Source organism: Apium graveolens, chromosome 8 (assembly GCF_009905375.1).
Source record: "Apium graveolens cultivar Ventura chromosome 8, ASM990537v1, whole genome shotgun sequence".
Classification (NCBI taxonomy): domain Eukaryota; kingdom Viridiplantae; phylum Streptophyta; class Magnoliopsida; order Apiales; family Apiaceae; genus Apium; species Apium graveolens.
In genome coordinates, this window is record NC_133654.1 from 14,515,912 (window position 1) to 14,538,689 (window position 22,778).

General features: G+C 33.1%; 3 protein-coding genes and 1 long non-coding RNA gene across 5 annotated transcripts; all 4 read left to right on the forward strand.

The window, feature by feature from the left end:
- The first annotated feature begins 13,645 nt into the window (after positions 1-13,645).
- On the forward strand, positions 13,646-14,248 carry LOC141679312 (glutathione S-transferase T3-like). Its single transcript, XM_074485814.1, has one exon. It carries the CDS (start codon positions 13,646-13,648, stop codon positions 14,246-14,248), a length of 603 nt encoding a protein of 200 aa, XP_074341915.1.
- Positions 14,249-15,675: 1,427 nt separating this feature from the next.
- LOC141678223 (uncharacterized) lies at positions 15,676-17,992 on the forward strand. The gene is made up of 2 exons (XR_012557658.1): positions 15,676-16,237; positions 17,718-17,992. It is a non-coding gene; the product is annotated as an uncharacterized LOC141678223 (long non-coding RNA).
- Positions 17,993-18,688: 696 nt separating this feature from the next.
- Positions 18,689-20,868, forward strand: LOC141678779 (uncharacterized). Of its 2 annotated transcripts, none has more exons than XM_074485164.1 (2): positions 18,689-19,570; positions 19,658-20,868. In XM_074485164.1, exons 1-2 carry the CDS (start codon positions 19,303-19,305, stop codon positions 20,734-20,736), a joined length of 1,347 nt encoding a protein of 448 aa, XP_074341265.1. In that variant the 5' UTR covers positions 18,689-19,302; the 3' UTR covers positions 20,737-20,868. The 2 variants fall into 2 exon arrangements, with proteins under 2 accessions (XP_074341265.1, XP_074341264.1); XM_074485163.1 differs by having other exon boundaries at positions 18,694-19,570; positions 19,653-20,868.
- A 129-nt stretch (positions 20,869-20,997) lies between these two features.
- LOC141678780 (uncharacterized) lies at positions 20,998-22,054 on the forward strand. The gene has a single exon (XM_074485165.1). It carries the CDS (start codon positions 21,143-21,145, stop codon positions 21,761-21,763), a length of 621 nt encoding a protein of 206 aa, XP_074341266.1. The 5' UTR covers positions 20,998-21,142; the 3' UTR covers positions 21,764-22,054.
- Positions 22,055-22,778: the final 724 nt, after the last annotated feature.

Genomic DNA, 22,778 nt, shown 5'->3' on the forward strand with positions numbered 1-22,778 from the left:
GCTTGAGCAGTTTCTGGATGTGCAGAAGGAAGTGATTCAATAACAACTGGTTCTTTTGAGATCAGAGATTCCTGATCCCCTTCCTTAGCTGCTTCCACTACATCTAAATCTGACTCAACTATGTCCCTGTGAGCTCTCTGTTTCTTTAATTTCTTCAAAAGTGGAGATACTGTAGGAGCTTTATTATCAGAATTTAACTTTCTAAGCCTTTTGAGGGGCCTAGAACTCCCAGTTACAGTATCTTTCTGAGAAGAAACATTCTCAGCTTCTAAAACAACAGGTTCTGATATTGGAACCTGTTCCTCAGTTGTTTCCTCAAATCAACAGATTTAATCAAAACATTCATCAAAAAATAAAATTAAAAGTCGATGAAGTAAAGATTAATAAATTACAATTAAACATGCACAGTCACATAATTTGAGAAACAAAGAACAAATCTTGCAATTAAAGAAAATTTCATTGATATATCAGATTATTACATTCGATGAAATTAAGCAATTACATGCAAAAATTACAAGATAGTCCTATTCTACGATTCCTAACATCAACAACCTTAGTCCTAAGCTAAGAAGCCTGACAAAGCTGACAGTGAAGAGAAACGAATGGATAATTATTAATTCTTCTTCCTACTTTCAACAAAGAGAACAGCAAGACGAATGATTTGCTCCTGCTGTTTAAGAATACGAAGATGAGCTTCTCTTTGGAAAGACGACGGATCATTTTTGATGTTCTCTGGAAGTTGAATCCAGATGACGAATGGAATGTTGTTGATAGGATATGGAGCCGGAATTCCATTTCGAAAAATGGTCACAGTTTCTGTGCCATAAGAGTAAAACCAACTAAAATGTGCCATTGTTTGAGAGAAGTGAACAGATGTGGTTTTACTGATGAATGATCAGTCATTTAAATAGGCAATGGAATACTAAGGGACGCGAGGACTGATTAAACATTACAAGAAAAAATAATGATCCCTCGACTCCCTAGACTGAAGTGTAATAATAACAGTCAGTAAAAGATCTAAAGCCAGAGTTAATGGGCACGGGATATGATAATAATTACTGTGCGCATGCAGGTTTTCAAGACATACACGCTAACCACTAACCCATAATGATTATGACTATTTTATCTCACATTAACCAATATTCTGTAAAAATATTATCGTTCAAGTAATGACAAACAAGTAAATAAATACTGTCACGTCAGCATCAGAACTTGATTATTATCAGGATTTAAAAGTCATCATAATATGGCTCCTTAACTCGAAAAGTGAATGTGTATTTCTGTAATTCTTAACACAAATACTGATATGGTTTCATCAGAACTTAATCATCAGAACTTTCATCAGAACTTGTCCTCAGAATTTATGCAATATGACACATAAACTGTTCATCTAAAATAACATTTATCACCACAGTAATTTTCATCATTCATGTGGAGTGTATGTGTGTGCATTAAGCTAAATATCAGACAAAGAGTAAAGTCTGATTCACTTCAGTACATCTTAGAAATAAGGTATAACTAAGAACTTTACTTAAAATCTGTCATTATTCTGAAGTCTACTTTAGAATGAGTTCATGCATGAGTCCACCTCAACTGTTTTGTGCTCATTTTATGTATATTTTGAAATTCTATTTTACAGTGGCTTTTCAGTGTAAGTGAGTCACGACTGCTTATCAAAATTTATGCTGCTATCAGAGTATTTCTCCAGTAATCATAAAGTGTGAAAAGTCACCAAGAAAATTTTATTTTTCTTTTCTAATGCATATTACTTAATACCAGCAATGCACTTGGGTCTTTCCTTCCACATTTTTTACTCTAGATCTCAAAGGAGTACCTGATTTTTATTTCTTTTCTTTTTCTTTTGGTAAGTGAGGCTTATCAGCACTTAGTACATCCACCAGATTTACTAACATCAGAACTTAACAGATTAGAAACACTATTCTAGTTTTTGACTTAGTAATAAGATACACAAAGTAAACTTAACTAAGCTCAATATCAGAATTTGCTTGTGTTAAAAGATTTCCACATAAACAAGTACTTCAAACATGGGATCTTTAGAATATTAAAGACTACTAGGTCAACATCTAGCACAATTATCCTCATTGGATTGAATAGTCACAGAAACATTCATATCACTATCAGAGTTTAGAAATTCACATTAGACAACAATCAGCACTTAGAAAACTTCTAATTAAGCACAAAATACACAAAGATAGTAATATCTGTAAATACTGATCATAAAGTCTGATGTATCAGAACATAAACTAAGCAGATTTAGAGAAAGAACCTGAAACCATTCCAAGTTCATTAACCAATCTTGTAAAAATAGCTTCACACAGTGGTTTTGTGAAGATATCTGCTAGTTGTTGATCTGTTGGAACAAAATGCAATTCCACTGTACCTTCATCCACATGTTCCTGTATGAAGTGGTACCTAATGCTGATGTGCTTTGTCATTGAGTGTTGAACTGGATTACCTGTCATAGCAATAGCACTTTGATTATCACAGTAAATAGGGATTTTAGAAAATTCTAACCCATAATCCAGTAACTGATTCTTCATCCAAAGAATCTGTGCACAACAGCGTCCTGTAACAATGTATTCTGCTTCTGCAGTTGATGTAGAAATTGACTTCTATTTCTTGCTAAACCAAGAAACCAATCTGTCTCCAAGAAATTGGCAGCTTCCACTTGTGCTTATCCTGTCAATTTTGCATCCTGCAAAATCTGCATCTGAGTAACCTATTAGCTTAAAGTCTGATTCTCTAGGATATCACAATCCCAGATCAGCTGTACCCTTAAGGTACTTGAAAATTCTTTTCACAGCTATTAAGTGAGGTTCTCTTGGATCTGCTTGAAATGTTGCACAAAGACATGTAGCATACATGATATCAGGTCTACTTGCAGTTAGATAGAGTAGTGAACCAATCATACCTCTGTAATCAGTAATATCTACTGATTTACCATTATCCTTATCCAACTTAGTTGCAGTGGCCATAGGAGTGGATGCACTTGAACAATCTTGCATTCCAAATTTCTACAAATTTTTGGTATACTTAGATTGACAAATAAAAGTTCCTTCTTCAATCTGTTTGACTTGAAAGCCCAGAAAATAGTTAAGTTCTCCCATCATACTCATTTGATATCTTGACTGCATCAGCTTGGCAAACTTCTTACAAAGTCTGTCATTTGTAGAACCAAAAATGATATCATCAACATATATTTGCACCAAAAGTAAGTCCTTTCCATGGTTGAGGTAGAACAGTGTTTTGTCAATAGTTCCTCTGTTAAATCCACTTTCTAGAAGAAACTGAGCTAAAGTCTCATACCATGCTCTTGGAGCTTGCTTAAGGCCATAAAGTGCTTTATCAAGCCTGTAGACATGATTGGGAAATTTGGGATCTACAAAGCCTGGAGGTTGTTCAACATATACTTTCTCTTCCAATTCTCCATTAAGAAAAGCACTTTTCACATCCATTTGAAAGACTTTAAACTTCTTGTGAGCAGCATAAGCCAAAAATATCCTTATGGCTTCCAATCTAGCTACTGGTGCAAATGTTTCATCATAATCAATTCCCTCCTGTTGAGAGTATCCTTTTGCAACCAGCCTTGCTTTGTTCCTTGTAATTATGCCATCACTGTTAGTTTTGTTTCTGAACACCCACTTTGTACCGACAACAGACCTGTTCTTTGGTCTTGGCACTAGGGTCCAGACTTTATTTCTTTCAAATTCATTTAACTCTTCTTGCATTTCTTGCACCCAATCAGCATCTTGAAGAGCTTCTTCCACTTTCTTCGGTTCAGTCTGATAAAGAAAAGAATGATAGAGACATTCATTTGATGTAGCTGTTCTAGTTCTGACACCTGCATCAGGATTTCCAATAATTAAGTCAGGTGTATGTGCTTTAGTCCACTTCCTTGCAGATGGAAGGTTTTCTCTAGAACTGGATACTCCCCATGATCCATGTTGTCTCCATCAACATTTTCTGATGCTCCCCCTGAAATTATGCTCTCTGAATTGGATCCTTCAGAATTTGAGTTTCCAGAAATATCAGAACATGAGTTTCCAGAATTATCAGAATTTGGCCCATCAGAACTTGAAGAGCATGTTGTAGGTTCTGATGCTTCTTGAGATGTGATTGGATCTTCAATATGCTCCCCTGCATAGGTGCATTTTCCTTAGGCGTAGTCACCACAGTTTCAATAACATCAGAGTTTAATCCATCAGAGTTTGCAGTATCAGGATTTAGATTGTCAGGATTTACAGAATCAGAATTTAAAACTTCATTTTCGAATCTCAGCTGATCATGATCATTGAAATCTTCAAGTCCAGTAATCTTCTTATCATCAAAAGAGACATTGATAGATTCCATGACAACCCTTGTTCTTAAATTATAGACTCTGAAGGCTTTTATAGAAAGTGGATATCCAACAAAAATTCCTTCATCAGCTTTTAGATCAAATTTGGATAGCAGTTCGGGATGAGTCTTAAGAACAAAACACTTGCATCCAAATACATGAAAATACTTCAGATTTGTCTTCTTTTTCTTCACCATCTCATATGGTATTTTTCCATGCTTGTTAATGAGTGTTGCATTCTGAGTAAAACAACCAGTCGGAACAGCTTCAGCCCAAAAGTAGGTTGGCAACTTTGATTCATCAAGCATAGTTCGTACAGCTTCAATAAGAGTTCTATTCTTTTTTTCAACAATTCCATTTTGTTGTGTAGTTCCAGGAGAAGAAAATTCGTGCTTTATTCCATGCTCTTTGCAGAACTCTTCCATGATCAAATTCTTGAACTCAGTGCCATTATCACTTCTTATGATCTTCATAAAATCTTTGACCAATTTTTTCAATTGCTTGACATGATCAATCAAGATAGATGTAGTTTCACTTTTTGTGTGCAAGAAATACACCCATGTGTATCTGGTGAACTCATCCATTATGACCATAGCATATTTCTTCTTTGCAATAGACATGGCATTAACTGAACCAAATAGATCAACATGTATTAGGTGATAAGGCTCAAGAATTGATGATTCAGTCTTGCTTTTGAATGAATATTTTCTTTGTTTTGGCTTCTGACATGAATCACAAAGGCCATCAGGAGCAAATACTGATTTTGGCAGTCCTCTCACAAGATTTTTCTTGACTAGTTCATTTATATAGTTAAAATTTAAATGAGAGAGTTTCTTGTGCCAATCCCAGCTTTCTTCAATTGATGCTCTACTTAACAGACAGATTGCAGAACCATCAGTACTTGTTGAAAGCTTGGCTTCATAAATGTTACCATGCCTGTATCCTTTCAGAACAACTTTGCATGTAGATTTACTTACAACTTCATAGTGTTCTTCAAAGAAATCCACATGATAACCTCTGTCACAGATTTGACTCACACTCAGCAGATTGTGTTTAAGTCCTGAGACCAGAGCTACTTTTTCAATGATGACATTCCCAAGATTGATATTGCCATATCCCAGAGTTTTTCCAATATTGCCATCTCCAAAAGAAACACATGGGCCAGCTTTCTCCACAAAGTCTGATAGCAAGGATTTATTTCCAGTCATATGTCCTGAACATCCACTGTCCAGAACTAGGATATTATTAATGTTGCCCTGCAATCACAAAGACCACTAATGATTAGTTTTAAGGGCCCAGACTTTCTTGGATCCTTTGGCCTTTTTAAGTTTATTAACATTTACAGCGGATTTAGCATCAGAGTTTATGTTAACAGTTTTCTTATCAAAATTTGCAATATCAGACTTTGCATCAGAACTTATACTAGAAGGAATAATGCTAAATTTATTTACAGAAGGTTTTATTTGATAATAATTATAGTATAAACTATGATATTCCTTACAAGTATAAATGGAATGCCATAAACTACCACAATGAAAACAAGGATTTTGTGGCTTATATCTAACAGACTGACTCTTAACTCCTGATTTTGAAGGTAAGGAGTTTATAGTCTTATTCTTCCTGCAAAAAGAAACCAGATGGTTAGAATTTCCACAGTTATGACATGTTTTTCTAGGAGCATTAGGAACAGGCTTATAATTGTTACTTTTGTTCACACCTTCCTTTCCATTCCTATTTTTCCTAGGTGGCTTTACCTTGTTTACATTCTTAACATCTTTCAGCTTATGCTTAAGCTGCTTCTTAGTCATTAAGCCTATGTTAACTTCAATTGGCTTATCCTGTTTAGGTTTGTCAGAAGTTACTTTCTCCTTAACTTCTGATTTCTCAATATCAGACTTTGCAGTTACAAACTTAACAGGATTTACCTTTGGTTTTTGTTTAACAATTATAGGCTCAGTTTCTACAGTTCCCTTACTGTTCTTATCGTCTCCATAACCTAAGCCCTCTTTCCAGTTTCCACTACTAAGAATATCCTGAGTTGCTTTACCAGAGTTAGTCCAAGTCCTGAGAATCTCTCTTTCCTTTTCTAACTCAGTTTTTAGAGATTCATTCATTTTTAACACTTCATCCCTAACATATAAAAGGCATCATCTCTATCTTTCTGAGTTTGATGGAACATGACTAACTCTTTTTCTAAATAATCATTCCTCTTTTTATAAGCAAGATTTTCAGAAGTTAATCTTTCACATGTTAAATTTTGATCTTTATAACTAATGAACAAGGTCTTAAGATATCTTCTCAACTCAGTAATATCATCAGTATGAAAGGCATAAGTAGTTTGAGGTACCTTAAAGTCAGCAGTATCAAAACTGCTATCAGCATTTGCCATCAAGGCATAGTTTTCCTCATCCTCGGAATCTAAAGCATCTGACCAGCTTTTCTTCTTTGTGACAAGAGCCTTGCCTTTGTCACTTTTCCCTTTCCTGCAATCTGGAGATATGTGGCCTTTCTCACCACAGTTGTAGCATTTAACATTTGAGTAATCTCCTCTGTCAGACTTTCCTCATTTGCCTTCAGATTTTCTGAAACCTTTCTTATCAGAACTTACACCTTTCCTGGAAAACTTTTTTCCTCTTCTGAATTCCTGTATGCAATCTTTGTGATTCCTTTCACCATAAGAGCACACAGCTTCATCATCTCCTCATCAGGATCTATCTCAGATATACTTTCAGTTTCTAAGTCATCATCACTATCAGAACTTGATGACTCAGTATCAGACTTTGTGATGAGAGCCTTTCCCTTGCCTTTCCTTGAGGCAGCTTCTTTGGGAATTTCCTCCTCAGCCATAAAAGCAATTTTCCTTGACTTTCTTCCATTCCTCTTGTTTCTTTGTTCCATCTCAAGTTCATGAGTCTTGAGCATCCCATAAATTTCATCAAGAGTTGTTTCATCAAGAGCATAGTTGTCTCTTATTATTGTGGCCTTCAAATCCCATCTTTCAGGAAGTGCTAACAGGAATTTAAGAGTTGAATCTTCAATATTATACTCTTTGTCAACTAGTGACAAATCATTCAAGAGTTTGACAAATCTGTCGTATAAATCAGTTAATGACTCATCAGGCTTTGAGTCAAAGTGCTCATACTCTTGAGTAAGTATAGTCTTCCTGTTCTTCTTGATTGAATCAGTTCCCTGACACCTTATTTCCAAAGCATCCCATATCTCTTTTGCAGTCTTGCATTGAATTACCCTGTTTGACATGACATTATCAATGGCACTATGCAGCAAGTGTCTTACCTATGCATCCTTCGCAATCGATGAGATATCTTCAGCAGTGTAATCACTTTTCTCCTTTGGTATAGACTTTGTTGGCTGACCTGCAACTTCCACAGAGAGTTTGGTAGGCATATGTGGTCCTTCATAAATCATGTCGAGATATTCTGGATCTGTAGCTTCCAGAAACATAGCCATCTTCAAATCCATATGGAATACTCAGAAGGTTTCAACATGGGAACTCTTATTGTCTCATATCGACTATGGGTTATGGTTTTTGGAGGTTCTTCAGTTTTGGTGGGCTTGGTTGGAGTTTCTTCTTCAGACATGATCGATTTTGGATCTTAAACTGTTTGTGTGTTAACAGATTGCTATGATACCACTTGTTAGGTGACACACACTATAGAAGGGGGTTGAATACAGTGTTTAGCACAATCAAATCGAATATAAGAACTCAAGTAACAGAAAACAGATTTTATTCAACACAATAAACTCTGTTACAATATGGAACTGTCCTCTCTCAGTGATGGACAAATTATCACGAGAGCTGCTAGAGTTACCAAGAATAATAACTTGATAATCGTAACACTTATAGTGTAAACTCTATGTCTGTGTTTATATACTACACAGTTACAAGATAATCTTCTAATTGATATGAAATATAATTCTGCTTTCTAAAATATATCAACTAGTTATCTTTTCTTCCAAGTATTCTATTCTTCATAGAATTCTTTCTTCATGCACAATTCTTTCTGTCTTAGTCTCGATCTTCTTTCCTTTCAATCAGCCGTCTGCCTTATCTGAAAGTCATCTTAAGTCCTGATATTATCTCCTGATAAATATCTTCTGAATCTTAAGTTCTGATAACTTAAGTTCTGATATCTTAAGAACTGTCTTCAGTATAAGTGCTGATTTCCAGTTAAGTACTGATTTGTCCTGTTAGGTAAGATCTGAAAACTAAACACAAATCATATTACACATGACATTATCAAATATATCTAACATATAAAATTACTAATAATTAATGAGTTAGACGTAATTAATATATAATATTAAATTTGATATATATTAATATATATTTATGAGGGATAATTTAGTAATTTTAATTGAATAAATTGTCTCAACCAACCCACTATCTGTTTTATTTTATATATATATAATATAAACTCCGGTCCTGAAAATTTGCTTGAGCTTAAAAGTCTTGTCTATTTAGTAGTCTGAATTCTAGTTAGTAATTTGGTTAGTTTGTAGTCTCAAATCTGCAACTTTATTTATGACATGCTAAATGGATTTGTAGCTATGATATTTCTCCCATTTGGTACGATCTTATTGCGCTTTTTAAATTATCAAATTAAGAAAATCACGATAAAACAATCGTCGAAAAGTATTTATTGGTATTCAGTTATATGTTAAAAAGTATTCATTTAATTGGAAAAAAGTGATGTTGTAAAAATCTGATAACAGTTTGGTAGTAATATATTTTATCTTTATCAAAACTTTTCACGATTTTAAATTTTATCAAATAATTTTTCAACTGTTGACATAGCCTTAATCATAAATCTGTAAAGATTTACAAAGAAAAACCTAAAAAGGTTATAATAGCCTTATAAACAAGTATCTATCCAACCCCTATATTGCCGTATAAACAAGTATTTATCCAACCCCTATATTACCGTATAGTTACATTAATATAGCATATATATATATAAAGAAAAGATAAATTAATTATTCAAAACAATATTTATTTAAAGAAAAGATAAATTAATAATTTAAATTTCAACAAAAAAAATTGGGCCGGATTGTATATTTTGGTTGAAACCGAACTGTTTACTATATATAGATATATGTTTATAAAATTTTATTTTATTTGAAATCTCCATTTACTATATGTTTATGTTTGTATTTGTCTATGCTTGTTATAAAAGTCTGTATAACTAAGAACAATTGAACTGTACTTTTAGAGTTAGTTATATAATTCACTAGATTAGTTACTGAACGATACCCGGTTATATTATAATTATTATTTTTTAAATTAATTTGAATAGCTTAATTTGAATTATATATATTAATATATTATTTTTAATATATAATGAGAGTAGAATAAAATTATAAATACAGAAACTCAAAAAATAGAATTACCCAAAATATAAATATTGATTATCAACTTTTTATTAAATATTAAAATATAATAATGAATATTGGTGTAAATAAAATTAATTTTGAATAAGATAAAATTAGTGAAGAAAATAAAATTATTTTTTTTTGAAAATAAAACTACTATAAAACTATTATAAATTATTAATTTAAGAATATAAAAATGAGGACTAAAAATAATGAGAAATATGTAAGAGAGAAATGAGAAATGGGTGAGAGGCAGAATTAGTGGAGGAGGTTGAAAGTAAATTAAATAAGGAGTGGATTGTTAGTGGAAGATGATATCAGTAAAATTGATCAGAGCTTGACACATGGATAATTTGATGATGCAAGCTCTTAAAGGAGAGTTTGACACATAAAATATGATGATGTAAGGTGTACTTTGTTTTAGTATAACGTAGATGATTTACTCCTTTGTATATGGTTTGTAGGCTATAATACTTGTAATGGGATATTGGTAGATGAGTTTTGATTTTTGTATGTGCGTATGTGTTGTTAACTTTGTGTTAAACTAGCATAATAACTCGTGCGAGGCACGGGTCATTTTCTAGAGTTTTTTTATATATCATGCAATTATAATGTTTGTAGAGCAACTCCAACAATATCCTTATATAGGCTTTTGAGTCAAATTTTGAAGAAATAGAAATAAAATTTATCTACAACAAGTTTCATGTCCCCCTCTATAACATTAGGAGTTTCGAATGCTTCATCACTTTTAGGAGTGAATATCCCCTCAACTATTATTATATTATATTTTTCTTACCCGTTATTTTATATTTAATGAATAAATATAAACAGGGTAGTAAGTGTACGTTTAAAACGAAACGATTAAACTTAATCAATAGAACACCGTTAGTATGTTTACAAATGAAAAGTTACAAATTAACATATATGTTGAATACAGAGTTGACCAAAATCTTGAATTTTATTTAAATAAACTATATGTATTGCTCTATATTATTAATGAGTTCATTACTAACTTACAATTAACTTACTCAAACTAAAAAGATAAAAAATGCATAACTGAAGTCAGAATGACTTGCAATCATAATATACAATAATGTAAAATTTACATTATTGTTGATATTAAAATTAATTTTAATGAAAAATATTAGTTTTTGAAATTCAACATATGTATGTATGGGAAAATGTTAGTTTTTTATTTACACTACTGTTAACATATTAAGATTAAATTATATGTACGTGTGTGTTGCCATTTAATTTATTGTATGTTACATATCTTAGTAAATTATGATAATTTCAATTATTTATATATTAAATATCTGATTTATGTACATGTATAATCATTATTAAAATCTAGTGAGATAATTGATTACTTAAATAACATGCATTTATATTTAATCAAAAATTAAAATTATGTAATAAATAAATTGCTATAATTTATATATGGTATTCACATTAACACCGACAAACAATCCATATCTATTTTTTACGCAACCGGGTATCAATCATGGTTGTAACATAAAAATGAATTATATATTTTTAAGACTTATTGATATTCATGATTTTTTTCAAGAATTCAAAAGAAAAATTGTATTTATATCGTTATTTAAACCGTTTTTAAGTTTCATTCATTACGACTCTAATATTTCTTCATATAATAATTTGATGACATTTTATACTGTTCTTCTAAAATTAAAAAAATTCAGTTCGATAAAATTTTATAAATATCAGTTGAACTGGTTAATTCCTTCAAATTATTGAACAATATGTGTTTTTTTTCCTTAAATAATATAAAATGGATTGAATCAAATGTTATAATATAGTATAGATATAACTTTTATTTGAATAATTCCAAATATTAAAATAATTCAAAATATTTGTACAATATTATGTTGATCAATGAATATTGCTGATCTAAAAGAATTCTTTTTAAAAAGTTAGTTTTTTTAAGTGAAAAATAAAAAATAAATCGATCTAATATATTATCGCAGTTTTAACAAATCTCGTGAGATCTCATTTCAAATTTCAAATATTCTTTAAATTGGGACAAATCCCAAAAATAATAATGCGTTACCAGTGAAGTTAGTAATTTTAATATAAATAATCGATTGACTTGATTCTATAAAGACCTCAAACACATTAATTTATATTAACATAAGATATTAAAAAAATTCACATTAATGGTAAGATATTCTCGCCGAGCTTGTAATTTAAATTTATTAAACGTAGAATGTGACGATGTTTTTCGGCCGGGTCATGTAGTCAAATTTCGAGTATTTTTTGAACAATGAGCCAAGTTCTAAAATGATTGACTAATTATAATTCGAACTTATCTAAATATGTAATACCAATATAGATTATTTATATATAAGCGATTCTATTTTCAATATTTTTTTAAAAATAAATTATATATGTACATTTTATTTACTTTTTATAATAAAAAATATGTTACAAATATATGAGATATATTTTCAAACTAAAAAATAATTAATAAATAAGATAATAATCCATTATGTAATATGCCTAATTTTATATCTGAAATTCAATTTTTAAAATTAACTGTACAAATATTCAACTAACTATCATTTTTTTTTGCGAAATTCAAGTAAGTATCTTTAAAATTAAATAAAATATTTATTTAGCACACTTAGATACCATTTTAAATAAAATATTTATTTAGCACACTTAGATACCGTGTGTATGATAAAAAACTATATGGGTAATTTAGTTTTTAATGAGATTTTTTAATCTCGTAAAATTATACCCTGTTCTCCAATTACATAAAGAAGAGATGCCTTCTATTTTCTGGTAGAAGGAAGCCATGATTCACAAGGCAGTGAGAGGCAGTCCAATCTTTTGGATAGTCCAGAACAGGATCTTGATTTTGAAGGACTAAGGACAAAAATGAGGGAGTACAAATTTTCAGTCATCAATTTTATTTAGGACACTAAGTAAGATTGAGAATGTGAATGGAGCATTCTTTATCAATTTGATGGTTTTGAGCTATACTTTAGATTGTTAAGAATGCAATAGAGGGAAAGAATGAAAGTTATAAACAGAACGCCACTATGTTTTCTTGATTTTGATTTTAATCTCACAATAATCTGATGTCGTATTGGTGTATGAGTTGAATCACTCCTTATGATATAGTATATCGTTTTTTGCCTATGAGAGAATTTGTTCTGGTCTGTTTGTTTTATTTGAGAACTTTACCAGGGACCCCTGCTGAATTTTGTAAAGCATCAATTAAATTGAATGGTTCCTCTCCTACTAGAGATTTAGAATCCCCAAAATTTCATCTTGGCTTCCCAACACTTCAGTTCAGAAGCTCAATCTCGAGATGGAACCTGACCAGGCTCCTACTCCTGATCAGGTAATTCTAAATAGCCTATTGTAGTAAATACGGTCCTTAGTAGTTGTGTATGTTATGATTTGTTATTTATTCTGTATCATCTCATTGAGTTTGACATCATTGACTATTTTATCTAGCAAAAAAACATCTATTGACTTTGTAGCATCCCTTAGAGCAGCCCCAGCGCGGGGACAGTTGCATACCTAGGGCCACTACAAACGACTTGTCCACTGAATTAGCCGTTGGAGCAAAAAGAAAAGGTGTCCCCGAGGACACTTTCCTGTCCCTGGACAACTTGTTCACTTTCTCTTTTTTTTTATTCTTTAACATGCATATTAACGTATACATAGTAACGTATATAATACCGTTAACATTTCTAAAATTGCTAGCCGTTAAATGTCTACACAAAAATTCTATAAATAGCAGGTCATTTGATTTTTTCTTTACACAATCCATTCTTTCCATACACTCAAAATTCTCAATATCAATTTCCATATCCTCATAATTTTCAAACATTGGGTTCGCAACTTGGATCCCAAGAAACGTCTATGAATAATCAAAATTCTCCACATTCACAAGTTTCTGCTTTTGATGGTACAAATATTATTGATCTCAATGATGAGCATGATGAATTTGAAAATTCGCGAGAGATTATTGGTCAGTGGAAATGGAGTGAAGATAAGCTCTTGATTAGTGCATGGTTGAATGTATCGATTGATCCTCTTGTAGGAACAGATCAAAAAGCAGACGCATTTTGGGATCGAATTCGTCAATATTGTGAAGAAAGCAATCCCGGTCTCATCAAGAGAGGAGTTCAAGCTATAAAGAAAAGATGGCAACGAATAAATGAAGGAGCCCAAAGGTATGGATCGTGTTATGATCAAGCTGAGCGAAAAATAGGTAGCGGTTCAAATGTAGACAACATCATCGAATTAGCCCATGAACTACATAAAGCAAGATACAAGAAAAAGTCTAATTTCGACAAGCATTGGAGTGAGCTTCGAAAACAACCTAAGTGGAGAACTCCTTCATCCAGTGGAAGTGCGAAAAGAACTAAATTAAGTGATTCGGGAGCTTATTCGTCATCAGCTAACAATGAAACACCGACAAATGATAATGATGTTGGTGGAGCATATCTGGCAATTTCATGATACCACGCAAATGATGTAATTTCTTTAATGATGTAACTTTTTTTAATTCAATAATATTTCTTGTTGTACTAGCTTTTTAAATTATTTGATTCTAAATATTCTAAAATAGTTTGATATAATTATTTAAATATAATATACATATATAATTAATAAAATAAATATATTTATGAAAATGTTTTTTTCATTGCTAATTGAATTGAAAAAAAAAAGGAAAAAACAAAGAAAGAAGCAGCTGTCAAAGTGTCCATGTCCCTTGCGTTGGACAGAAACGGAAACTTTCCTTTAAAGTGTTCAGCAGGCTTACTTGGCAATATGGTGGGGTCAAAAAAAAGGGAAGTTGTCCCTTGGGGCTGCGGATGCTCTTATAACCATGACTGTGATTGTCCTTTATAAGCATCTTTTAGTTGTCCAACATTGAGTATAAGCACACAGGGTGAGTGTCAAGTTTGACCGGTTTTCCGTATAAAATAACAAAAATAACCCATCTTGATTTTCTGGCCAATACTAGCCGGCGGGATACGCAAATCTCAGTGAGGTAATATTAGCACGCAATTCACAGTGTAGTATTCAGTATATTTTGTATGAATTACGCAAGCTATATCGGAGTATTCGTTGAAATACATCTTATAGCGGGGTAACTAGTAAAAACAAAAAGGTAATACACAATTCATGATTGCGTAACTTACATATTGCAAGTTTTATGTGGGCCAAGATTTTGGATGGGAAAGGTAATTGCCCATCTTACCAGATCACGTGTTCCTTTTTTTACCTTTGGAAAATAGCTACATTGCAAGTATACAGTACTGCAACCTCCTAGATCGAATACGCAATCGGGGAAGGCAGCTACAAAAGGCTATAGTTGGCCAGTTTTTCAAAAAATGTTATTTTGGTACAATTTTATAAAAAAGAGGCTATTTTTGTCAATTTTTCGTACTTATATTTGACGGGATGAGCTTGAAGAGAAGGCGATAATTTTGCACGAGGATATAACCAAACACGTTTAATATTAATTATGCTTAGTGAACCATTTTTATTTATGCATTGTGCCCGTTTGGGAAATTTTAAAATAAGTAACTTATAACTTAAAATGATTAAATAATTTATAAGTGATAAGTAGATGAATGCTTATAAGTTATCTAAGTGTTTGAGAAATAATTTTTATTTTTATTTAAAGAAAATAAAACAAAAAGAATCACAAACAAAATGTTAAATAAAAATTTACGACGTCATTAACAAAGTATTTACAAGGAAATAGAAGAAAACTAATATTATTATATTAAGAAATATTAAACAACGAAAATAAGTAGGATGTGAAAATGAGAAAGTACCTGTTTACATACTTTCGACTTATGGATGAAAACAGGCAAATAAGCACTTATTTGCCCAAACACTGTCCCCAAATCTGAAATGATCATTTTAGCAAAAAAGTAGTGCATAATGAGGGGCCAAACAACCACTAAGTTATTAGCTACTTATAAGTAAATAAGTCAACTTAACAGCCAAACGGACTCATTAATATCTTACATAAAGTTGATCTTTATGTTTAACCTTTCTGAATTCTTCTTACTTCTTTTTGAGTGTTCTATTTAATAAATTTGTTACGCTCAACAGTTTCCCTGTATTAGCTTAACTCAATCATTTGGTACATGTTCTGTTTTTACTTCAAGTGGATTGCTAGAGTTGCAGAGACTTAAAAATCGTTTTGATCTAGCTTATGAAAAAGGGTGGAGAGGACAATATCCTTTATTATCAGAATAATTCCTTACATATTCTATTTATACTACGATTATTACCTCAATTCTTCACCTTCACCCATTGACATCTGTACAATGATTGAATTTGAAAAAAAAAAAGACCTTCTTTTGAAATCTGATGAGCAGGCAAAGTCGCTAAATACTGTTCCCCATGTGGTCGCTGCTGCTGAAGGGGAACTTGAACGTCTTTTTAGGAGCTGTTTGAAGGCTCCAGTTACCGACGGAAGTAGATCAGGTACAACATATACACTGAGTAATAGTAACAGTATAAATACTGATCTTAACCTTCCATGTTCCAATATGGAAAGATTATTAATTTTGACACACTTCTTGGAACTTTATATTGAAGCATCCTTAATTTAGTAGGCTACTGCTGCATTTAGCAATTTTAAAACCTAAACTTTGACAAGTTCTATTTATATTGAAGTAATGTGAATTTCAAAAAAAAATTAACTGACCCCTGTCAAGCTAGTCCCGGCTTTGTGGTTGGTTAGTAGATGATATTTTTTTTAATTATTTATGATATATTGGTATTATTATATTATATGTATGCTCTTTGAATCATTGATTATTACATAGTGCAGTTGATATATATTTTTTTTATTGGCATAGTTGTTTCTGCAGTTGTTTAGAAGCCAGACAAATGATATCTAATCAGTACTAAGGATTGTAATGCTGGTAAATTTGGTATGGGTGCACATTATTACGCAAGCCATACTGCTAATGTTCAAAGCAGGAACAAGTCTGTTCGTTTAACTTGCCCTCGTGATCATGGAGGATCTAGTAAGGGGCACCGGGGGACACGTGTTCCCTTAAAATAAAATTTTATCATTAATTTTTTTGAAAATATATGAAAGTGTCCCCCGAAAATTTAAAATATAAGAGTGTATTCATAAAATATGGTCGGTGATCCCCCGGAATATAAATCCTGGATACGCCACTGCTTGTGATACGTCTTTATCTTCATCTAAAAGCCCCTCATCGAAAAGTCTGTTCGTTTTTGCTATTGTTTTGCTTAAGTATCTTAAATATGTTGGGTTTGGAGTAATATTGGGTATTGTAGTTGCTTCTTTAATTCATGCCCTGCATTTTGTCTACATGAATATTTATTATCATAGGCTCAAACTATAGGAATGTGCAACAGATTAATTAGTAAATTTCAATGCTTGCTCGATATTGTAGCTTGGATAGAAAATGGCAGAGAAGGCGAGAGAAGGCGAGATCAGATCCACACAGTAACTTTACATACTGATTGATTGGATCACTGTTAATTCTATATGAATTTATTAGTAAATATAATCATATTAACTTTGTAAAATTTGATCTAATTTTTTTGTCGGCAAGTAGATGTAGCACTTTCGTTAAGATTCTTACACAAAAAATAGCAGATCGCAAGTATAAGACTGATGCATCACTTCATAGTGGGATATTTATGATTTTTAAATGTAGTACTCACATTGGTACTCATAATAAAGTGTATAACGAGTATTTTAGGTTAGATGAGTGTTTGTTTTATCTGTTATTGTTGTAATAGTTGTTTGATATCGATGAAATTGAGAAAACAGGTTTCTTATTTTGGGGAAATATGAAAATAAATCAAATAGTTCCTGTCAATTTTTCATTATAAAAGTATTATCACACAATATTCTACTGGTTGTCAAACACCTGTTGCAACACTGGTCTAACACCTATTGCAACCCGTGTTGTCGTTGCAGTAACAAATAATCAGGCGCTGCAATAGGGTGTGTCGGAATTGCAACAGAGTGCTTTCCCAACGGGTAAAATTGCATCCTCCAAAAACATTGCAATAGCTTTTTTGACACCTATAGCAACGGTTGTTTGGCCTTTATCAACGCTTGTTGAAAGTTGCGGTATGTAATTTATGGTGTAATGTTGTACTTGTAACTATAAAATTGATACAGGAGATGTACGAAAACAGTGCAGAATTATGCATTAATGGGATGAACATCACCTTTATCCTCCACTAAAAGGTCATCCACACGATTTTTATTGTGAACTATGCTATGAGGATATAAATCCAAACATATGGTTTTATCATTGTCGCAAATGCGATACTGCATTCCATGCTGGTTGCCTTGATCGGTGTAAATTTCCAAATATCAAGTTTGGGGGTATTGTTAAAGATGACGAGCTGCATCAACACAACCTTAAAATCTCTCCAAGTGGACTGAGCTTCAAGTGTGGAAGTTGCAGTATTCACAACCAGGATTATAGATGGCCAAATGAAAGGGGGCCAATTCTCACATGTGTATCATGTAAATTTAAACAGTTCTTGTCATTATATAACAAAACCAAATCTAAGAAGCTTACTAAATAATACAACTGATAACAAGGGTCAACAACAATCAACAGAGGATAGTCGGAGATATATGCATACAAGTATTACAGACGTATGATCATTACGCTTCAGACCTCATAGATAGTCTTACACAAAGCATAAAGGAAAAGAAGACGAATACACAAAAGAACACAGACTAAATAAAATAAAAGAGAAAAAAATAAACTATTGTTCAAGTTAAGAATATGTATGATCTTCACAAGGAAAATGTAAAAGTAGCCAGACAAAAACATACTGCAAAACCTTCATCACGAAGCTAAGTATATATTATCCGAACCCAAATATGGATACCAAATTCGAGTTATTGGTTATACAAATGTTCTAACTTTACAGGAGAGACACTCGTCTTGGGCACACTCCTGTTATATTCCACATTAGCTGGTGAAATGACTGTATATAAATGTTACTAACAAGCAAATAAACAACGCTGCCTCCCCATACATAAAAAATTGCATTTAAACTCTCTCTTTTTCCTTCCTTGGTTGAAATGGAAGAAGTAAAACACTTTAGCCATAAGCATCCCCTGATCCTCTTCAAGTATAATAACTCTCCCGCAGATGTAAGATGCTATGTTTGCAATGATCCAATCATAGTAAACACCCATATGTATCGTTGCAGCGCCATTTCTAGATCCAACGCTAGCCAAGATTCTTCATGTTTTAATTATTTTCTCCACGAAAAATGTTTAAGTTTACCTCCACATATCCAACACAATCTTGACTCAAAACACATGCTAACCCTCCAATACCAAGAATACGGAATTTGTGATTCTTGTTTTAGATCGATTTGGGAATATTATTTGTACCGATGCAAGAGTTGCTATATTAATCTTTGCTTGAAATGTTCGTCATCGGAGCGTGATCTTAATCATGCATCACATAGTCACACGTTAACCTTACTGCCTCTGAAATCATCGCATCTTTGCGGAGCTTGTGGCACGGATGAAGGTAGCAAGGACTTTTCATACTTGTGTAAAACTTGCTTGTTTTGGATACACAAGAGCTGTGCATCTGCACCGCCTACACTCACTTTTAAGCCTCACGATATTGATCATCCGCTTGTTCTTGATTATTCACTTCCCCAACAGTACCGAAAATATAAAGTGTCCTGTGATTTGTGTGGTGAGGAGGTTCAGACAACTCTGTGGCTTTATTATTGTGCCTACTGTAGATATTTTGCACATATCAAATGCGTTTTATCAGCAACAGAGTACGTTCCCTATCTTATATTCAGTTTTTTTTTACAGTTTTAGTTTGCTTTGGTTCTTATTTTACTTTGAAATTCGACTTAGATCAGGCGAAGATGGGAACATAAATGGAGATGTGGGAGATGTTGATGACCCTAGATTGGTACATTTCCCGGTATCTGACAACAAACCATTAGTGCTGTACCAGTTGATCCAAAAAATTGCAGAGAATTTCAGTTCTTCAACAGATAAGAAATCAGGAAAAGCAGAAAAAATCAGCCATTGCCGCAATGGCCATTCACTCATCCTCTTTGATGATTTTCATAGTAAAGATGTTGTTGAAATCGAAAGTAGTGAGCGTATGATATGTGATGGATGCGTGCAGCCTATTCAATCACCACCTGATTCTTTCTACGGATGTCTCGATTGCAACTTCTTTCTCCACACAATTTGTGCTACGGAGTTACCAAGGGAGTTTCAACACGCATCACATCCACAACACAAGCTCGTCAGATGTGATGATATCAGGAAGCCAAATATTTTCTTCAATTGTGAATTCTGTGACAACACATGCAACGGAATGTTCTACCGTTGTGATTCATGTAAAATTTACATTGATCTTGTGTGCACTGCAATGCCTACTCAAATCAAGCATGATGCTCATAAGCACAAACTTGAATACAGTGAGCATAAATTCCCGTATTGTGATGGGTGTGAATGGTATAGTACAGGGGCCTTTAGATGTAAAATATGTGATTATAAAATTGATGCAAGGTGTGTACGAAAACCAGGGAGAATAATGCACAGATGGGATGAACACCAACTTTGTTTGATGTATCCACGGGTAAAAGGTCATCCACACGATTTCAATTGCGAATTTTGCTCCAAGGATATAAATCCAAACAAATGGTTTTATCATTGTCGCAAATGTGATACTTCATTCCATGCTGATTGCCTTGATCAGTGTAGGTTTCCTAATATCAAGTTTGGGGCTATTGTTCAATATCCTGATCTGCATCAACACAGCCTTAAAATCTCCGTGGTTGAACGGATTTATACGTGTGGAATATGCGGTGTTTATCGAAATCCGCGGCTGAGGGGGCCGATTCTTGCATGTGTATCATGTAAATTTTCAGTCTGCAATTACTGTACTAGATTCGTTGAAGATAATAGGTATGATCTCGTTTAGTAGTCAAGTAAACAAATGTATTTTCAAATTTATACTTCCTTTGTCAATGCAACTACTTGTTTGAGTTGCTTCTATTACATAGAACACAATTCAGTTGGATCTGTAATATGAATGATTATACTCTTTGTTCAACTCAGTTTGATGACTGCAAGTTATGACATTTGACAAATTGATCTAAACTTTTTAAATCATTAAATCTTTTTTATTAATTTGTCAATACTTTGACCATTAAATAAAACTGTAGGCTGGTGGTTTCTTATGGCGTAATCACTTAATATGTTATTGAATTTTGTTATTAAATGAAAACAAATTTATCAAGGGCCTGCTTTTCTGTCTTATATTCGAAATTTCTCTGCTCTTCTTCTTCTTTAAACCTTTAAGCCTCTCATCCTCTTATTCATCTGTAATGACACAAACACAACATTCAGAGATTGATCGCTCAAATCTCGATGAAACCAAACCAAACGTATCTAGTATATCTCATTCTGAAGCAGAAGACTCAGATTTTAGCCGCAACAAGGATGCTGATAATGATGATGATCACAAGCTTGATAGTAATCGAGTTGTCGAACAACCTAACCCTGATTCCGGTAATCCACCAGACTCATTTTGGGTGGCAGAGGATGAAGAACTTGATTGGTTCAACCACAATGCATTCATGCAACGTAAAGGCTCGTTAAAGGTAATACTCTCAAGAAAGCTAGACCATTCTTCACAAAGATCGGTTTCCTTGAACCATAAGCCGAAAACATCGATTATCGGATTGCCTAAACATGCTAAAACCGGTGGAGATGGCCGTCAAAATCAAAGAGTTGGCAACAATGGTAAGTTGATGTTTAGGAGCCGGTCTGTTCCCGGAGAAAACCGGGTTGGTCATGGCTCTGAACCGGGTTCACCGCATGTTTCTTGCATGGGGAAGGTACGGTCCAGAAGAAATAAAAACGGTAAGTCCCGGTTCTGGGCGGTTTTGAAGTCGGCTTTTGTGAACCGGAAGGAAGAAGAACCGGTCCGGGTCGATATTAATTGAGGTGGTGGGCGGTCAGAGTCTATGAAATGGACAGAGTAACAGTCGGGTCGGGTTGTTTATATTGATTATTAACGTGAAAAGGTCCCACACTGGACGGACATGAGACATATGATGGGTCCCACATGGATAAGATCCTTGGTTTTACGTTAATAATTTTTGAAAATTTTGGCATCCGAATTTGAAAGTCTTGTGTTTCAGTTCGGTGCATTTGTTTTTATGCTGAAATTCAGGTCGCCTTGTCCTGTTTGTATTGTTGCAAATTGTTGAATACTTATTCGATTGGATTGATAAGTTATTTTAATCTAAGTCTATATTCACACATAAGTGTGGTTTATAAATATATAACATTATGACATCAAATCATTAGAGCAACTCCAATAGTTCTTTATCAACCTTCTTTTAAAAACTAATAATTAATGGGTTCTTAAATTATAATGTTTGGGCTCAATCCAACAATCCTCCTCAACAGTCTCTCTATTTCTTTTTATAATAGTTTCTGTTTCTAACGGTCACCTGCAGACATACATTTTACAACAGCATTTCACAACAGCTCTATATTCAAAAGTTTTCTTTTTTATGAACACTAAAACATCACCAAAAATCTGTTCCAAAATCTTTTCTCATTGTTATCATCTATTCTCACTATTAGCCTTATGGATCCTCAAGAAGTTATTGAATATTTAGCTCAAGAAGAAGAAGCGGAAGACGAAGAAATCAACATGATTGTAGCTACATGTGCACAACTTAATCAGTTGAAAAACAACAACGTTGTACGCCATCGTGGGTCTGTCTTCAACCATCGAGTCATCAACCGAAACAGAGCACTTGGTCATCAACTTATATATCGTGACTACTTTAGTGATGATCCAACATATCCTGGTCACATTTTTCGTAGAAGATTTCTTATGAGACGGTCGTTATTCATTCGAATACAAGAAGCAATAGAGTCGCACAATTCCTTACTTTGTGCAGAAGTGTAATGCAGCTGGAGTTCCTGACCTATCGTCACTCCAGA

What these genes read in the sequence shown, in the direction of transcription:
- LOC141679312 (XM_074485814.1), top strand. Translation starts at nt 13,646, where the DNA reads ATGAATAATCAAAATTCTCCACATTCACAAGTTTCTGCTTTTGATGGT.
- LOC141678779 (XM_074485163.1), top strand. Translation starts at nt 18,849, where the DNA reads ATGGAAGAAGTAAAACACTTTAGCCATAAGCATCCCCTGATCCTCTTC. An exon ending in TGCGTTTTATCAGCAACAGA is followed by an intron (nt 19,571 to 19,652) that starts GTACGTTCCCTA and finishes AATTCGACTTAG; the next exon opens with ATCAGGCGAAGATGGGAACA.
- LOC141678780 (XM_074485165.1), top strand. Translation starts at nt 21,143, where the DNA reads ATGACACAAACACAACATTCAGAGATTGATCGCTCAAATCTCGATGAA.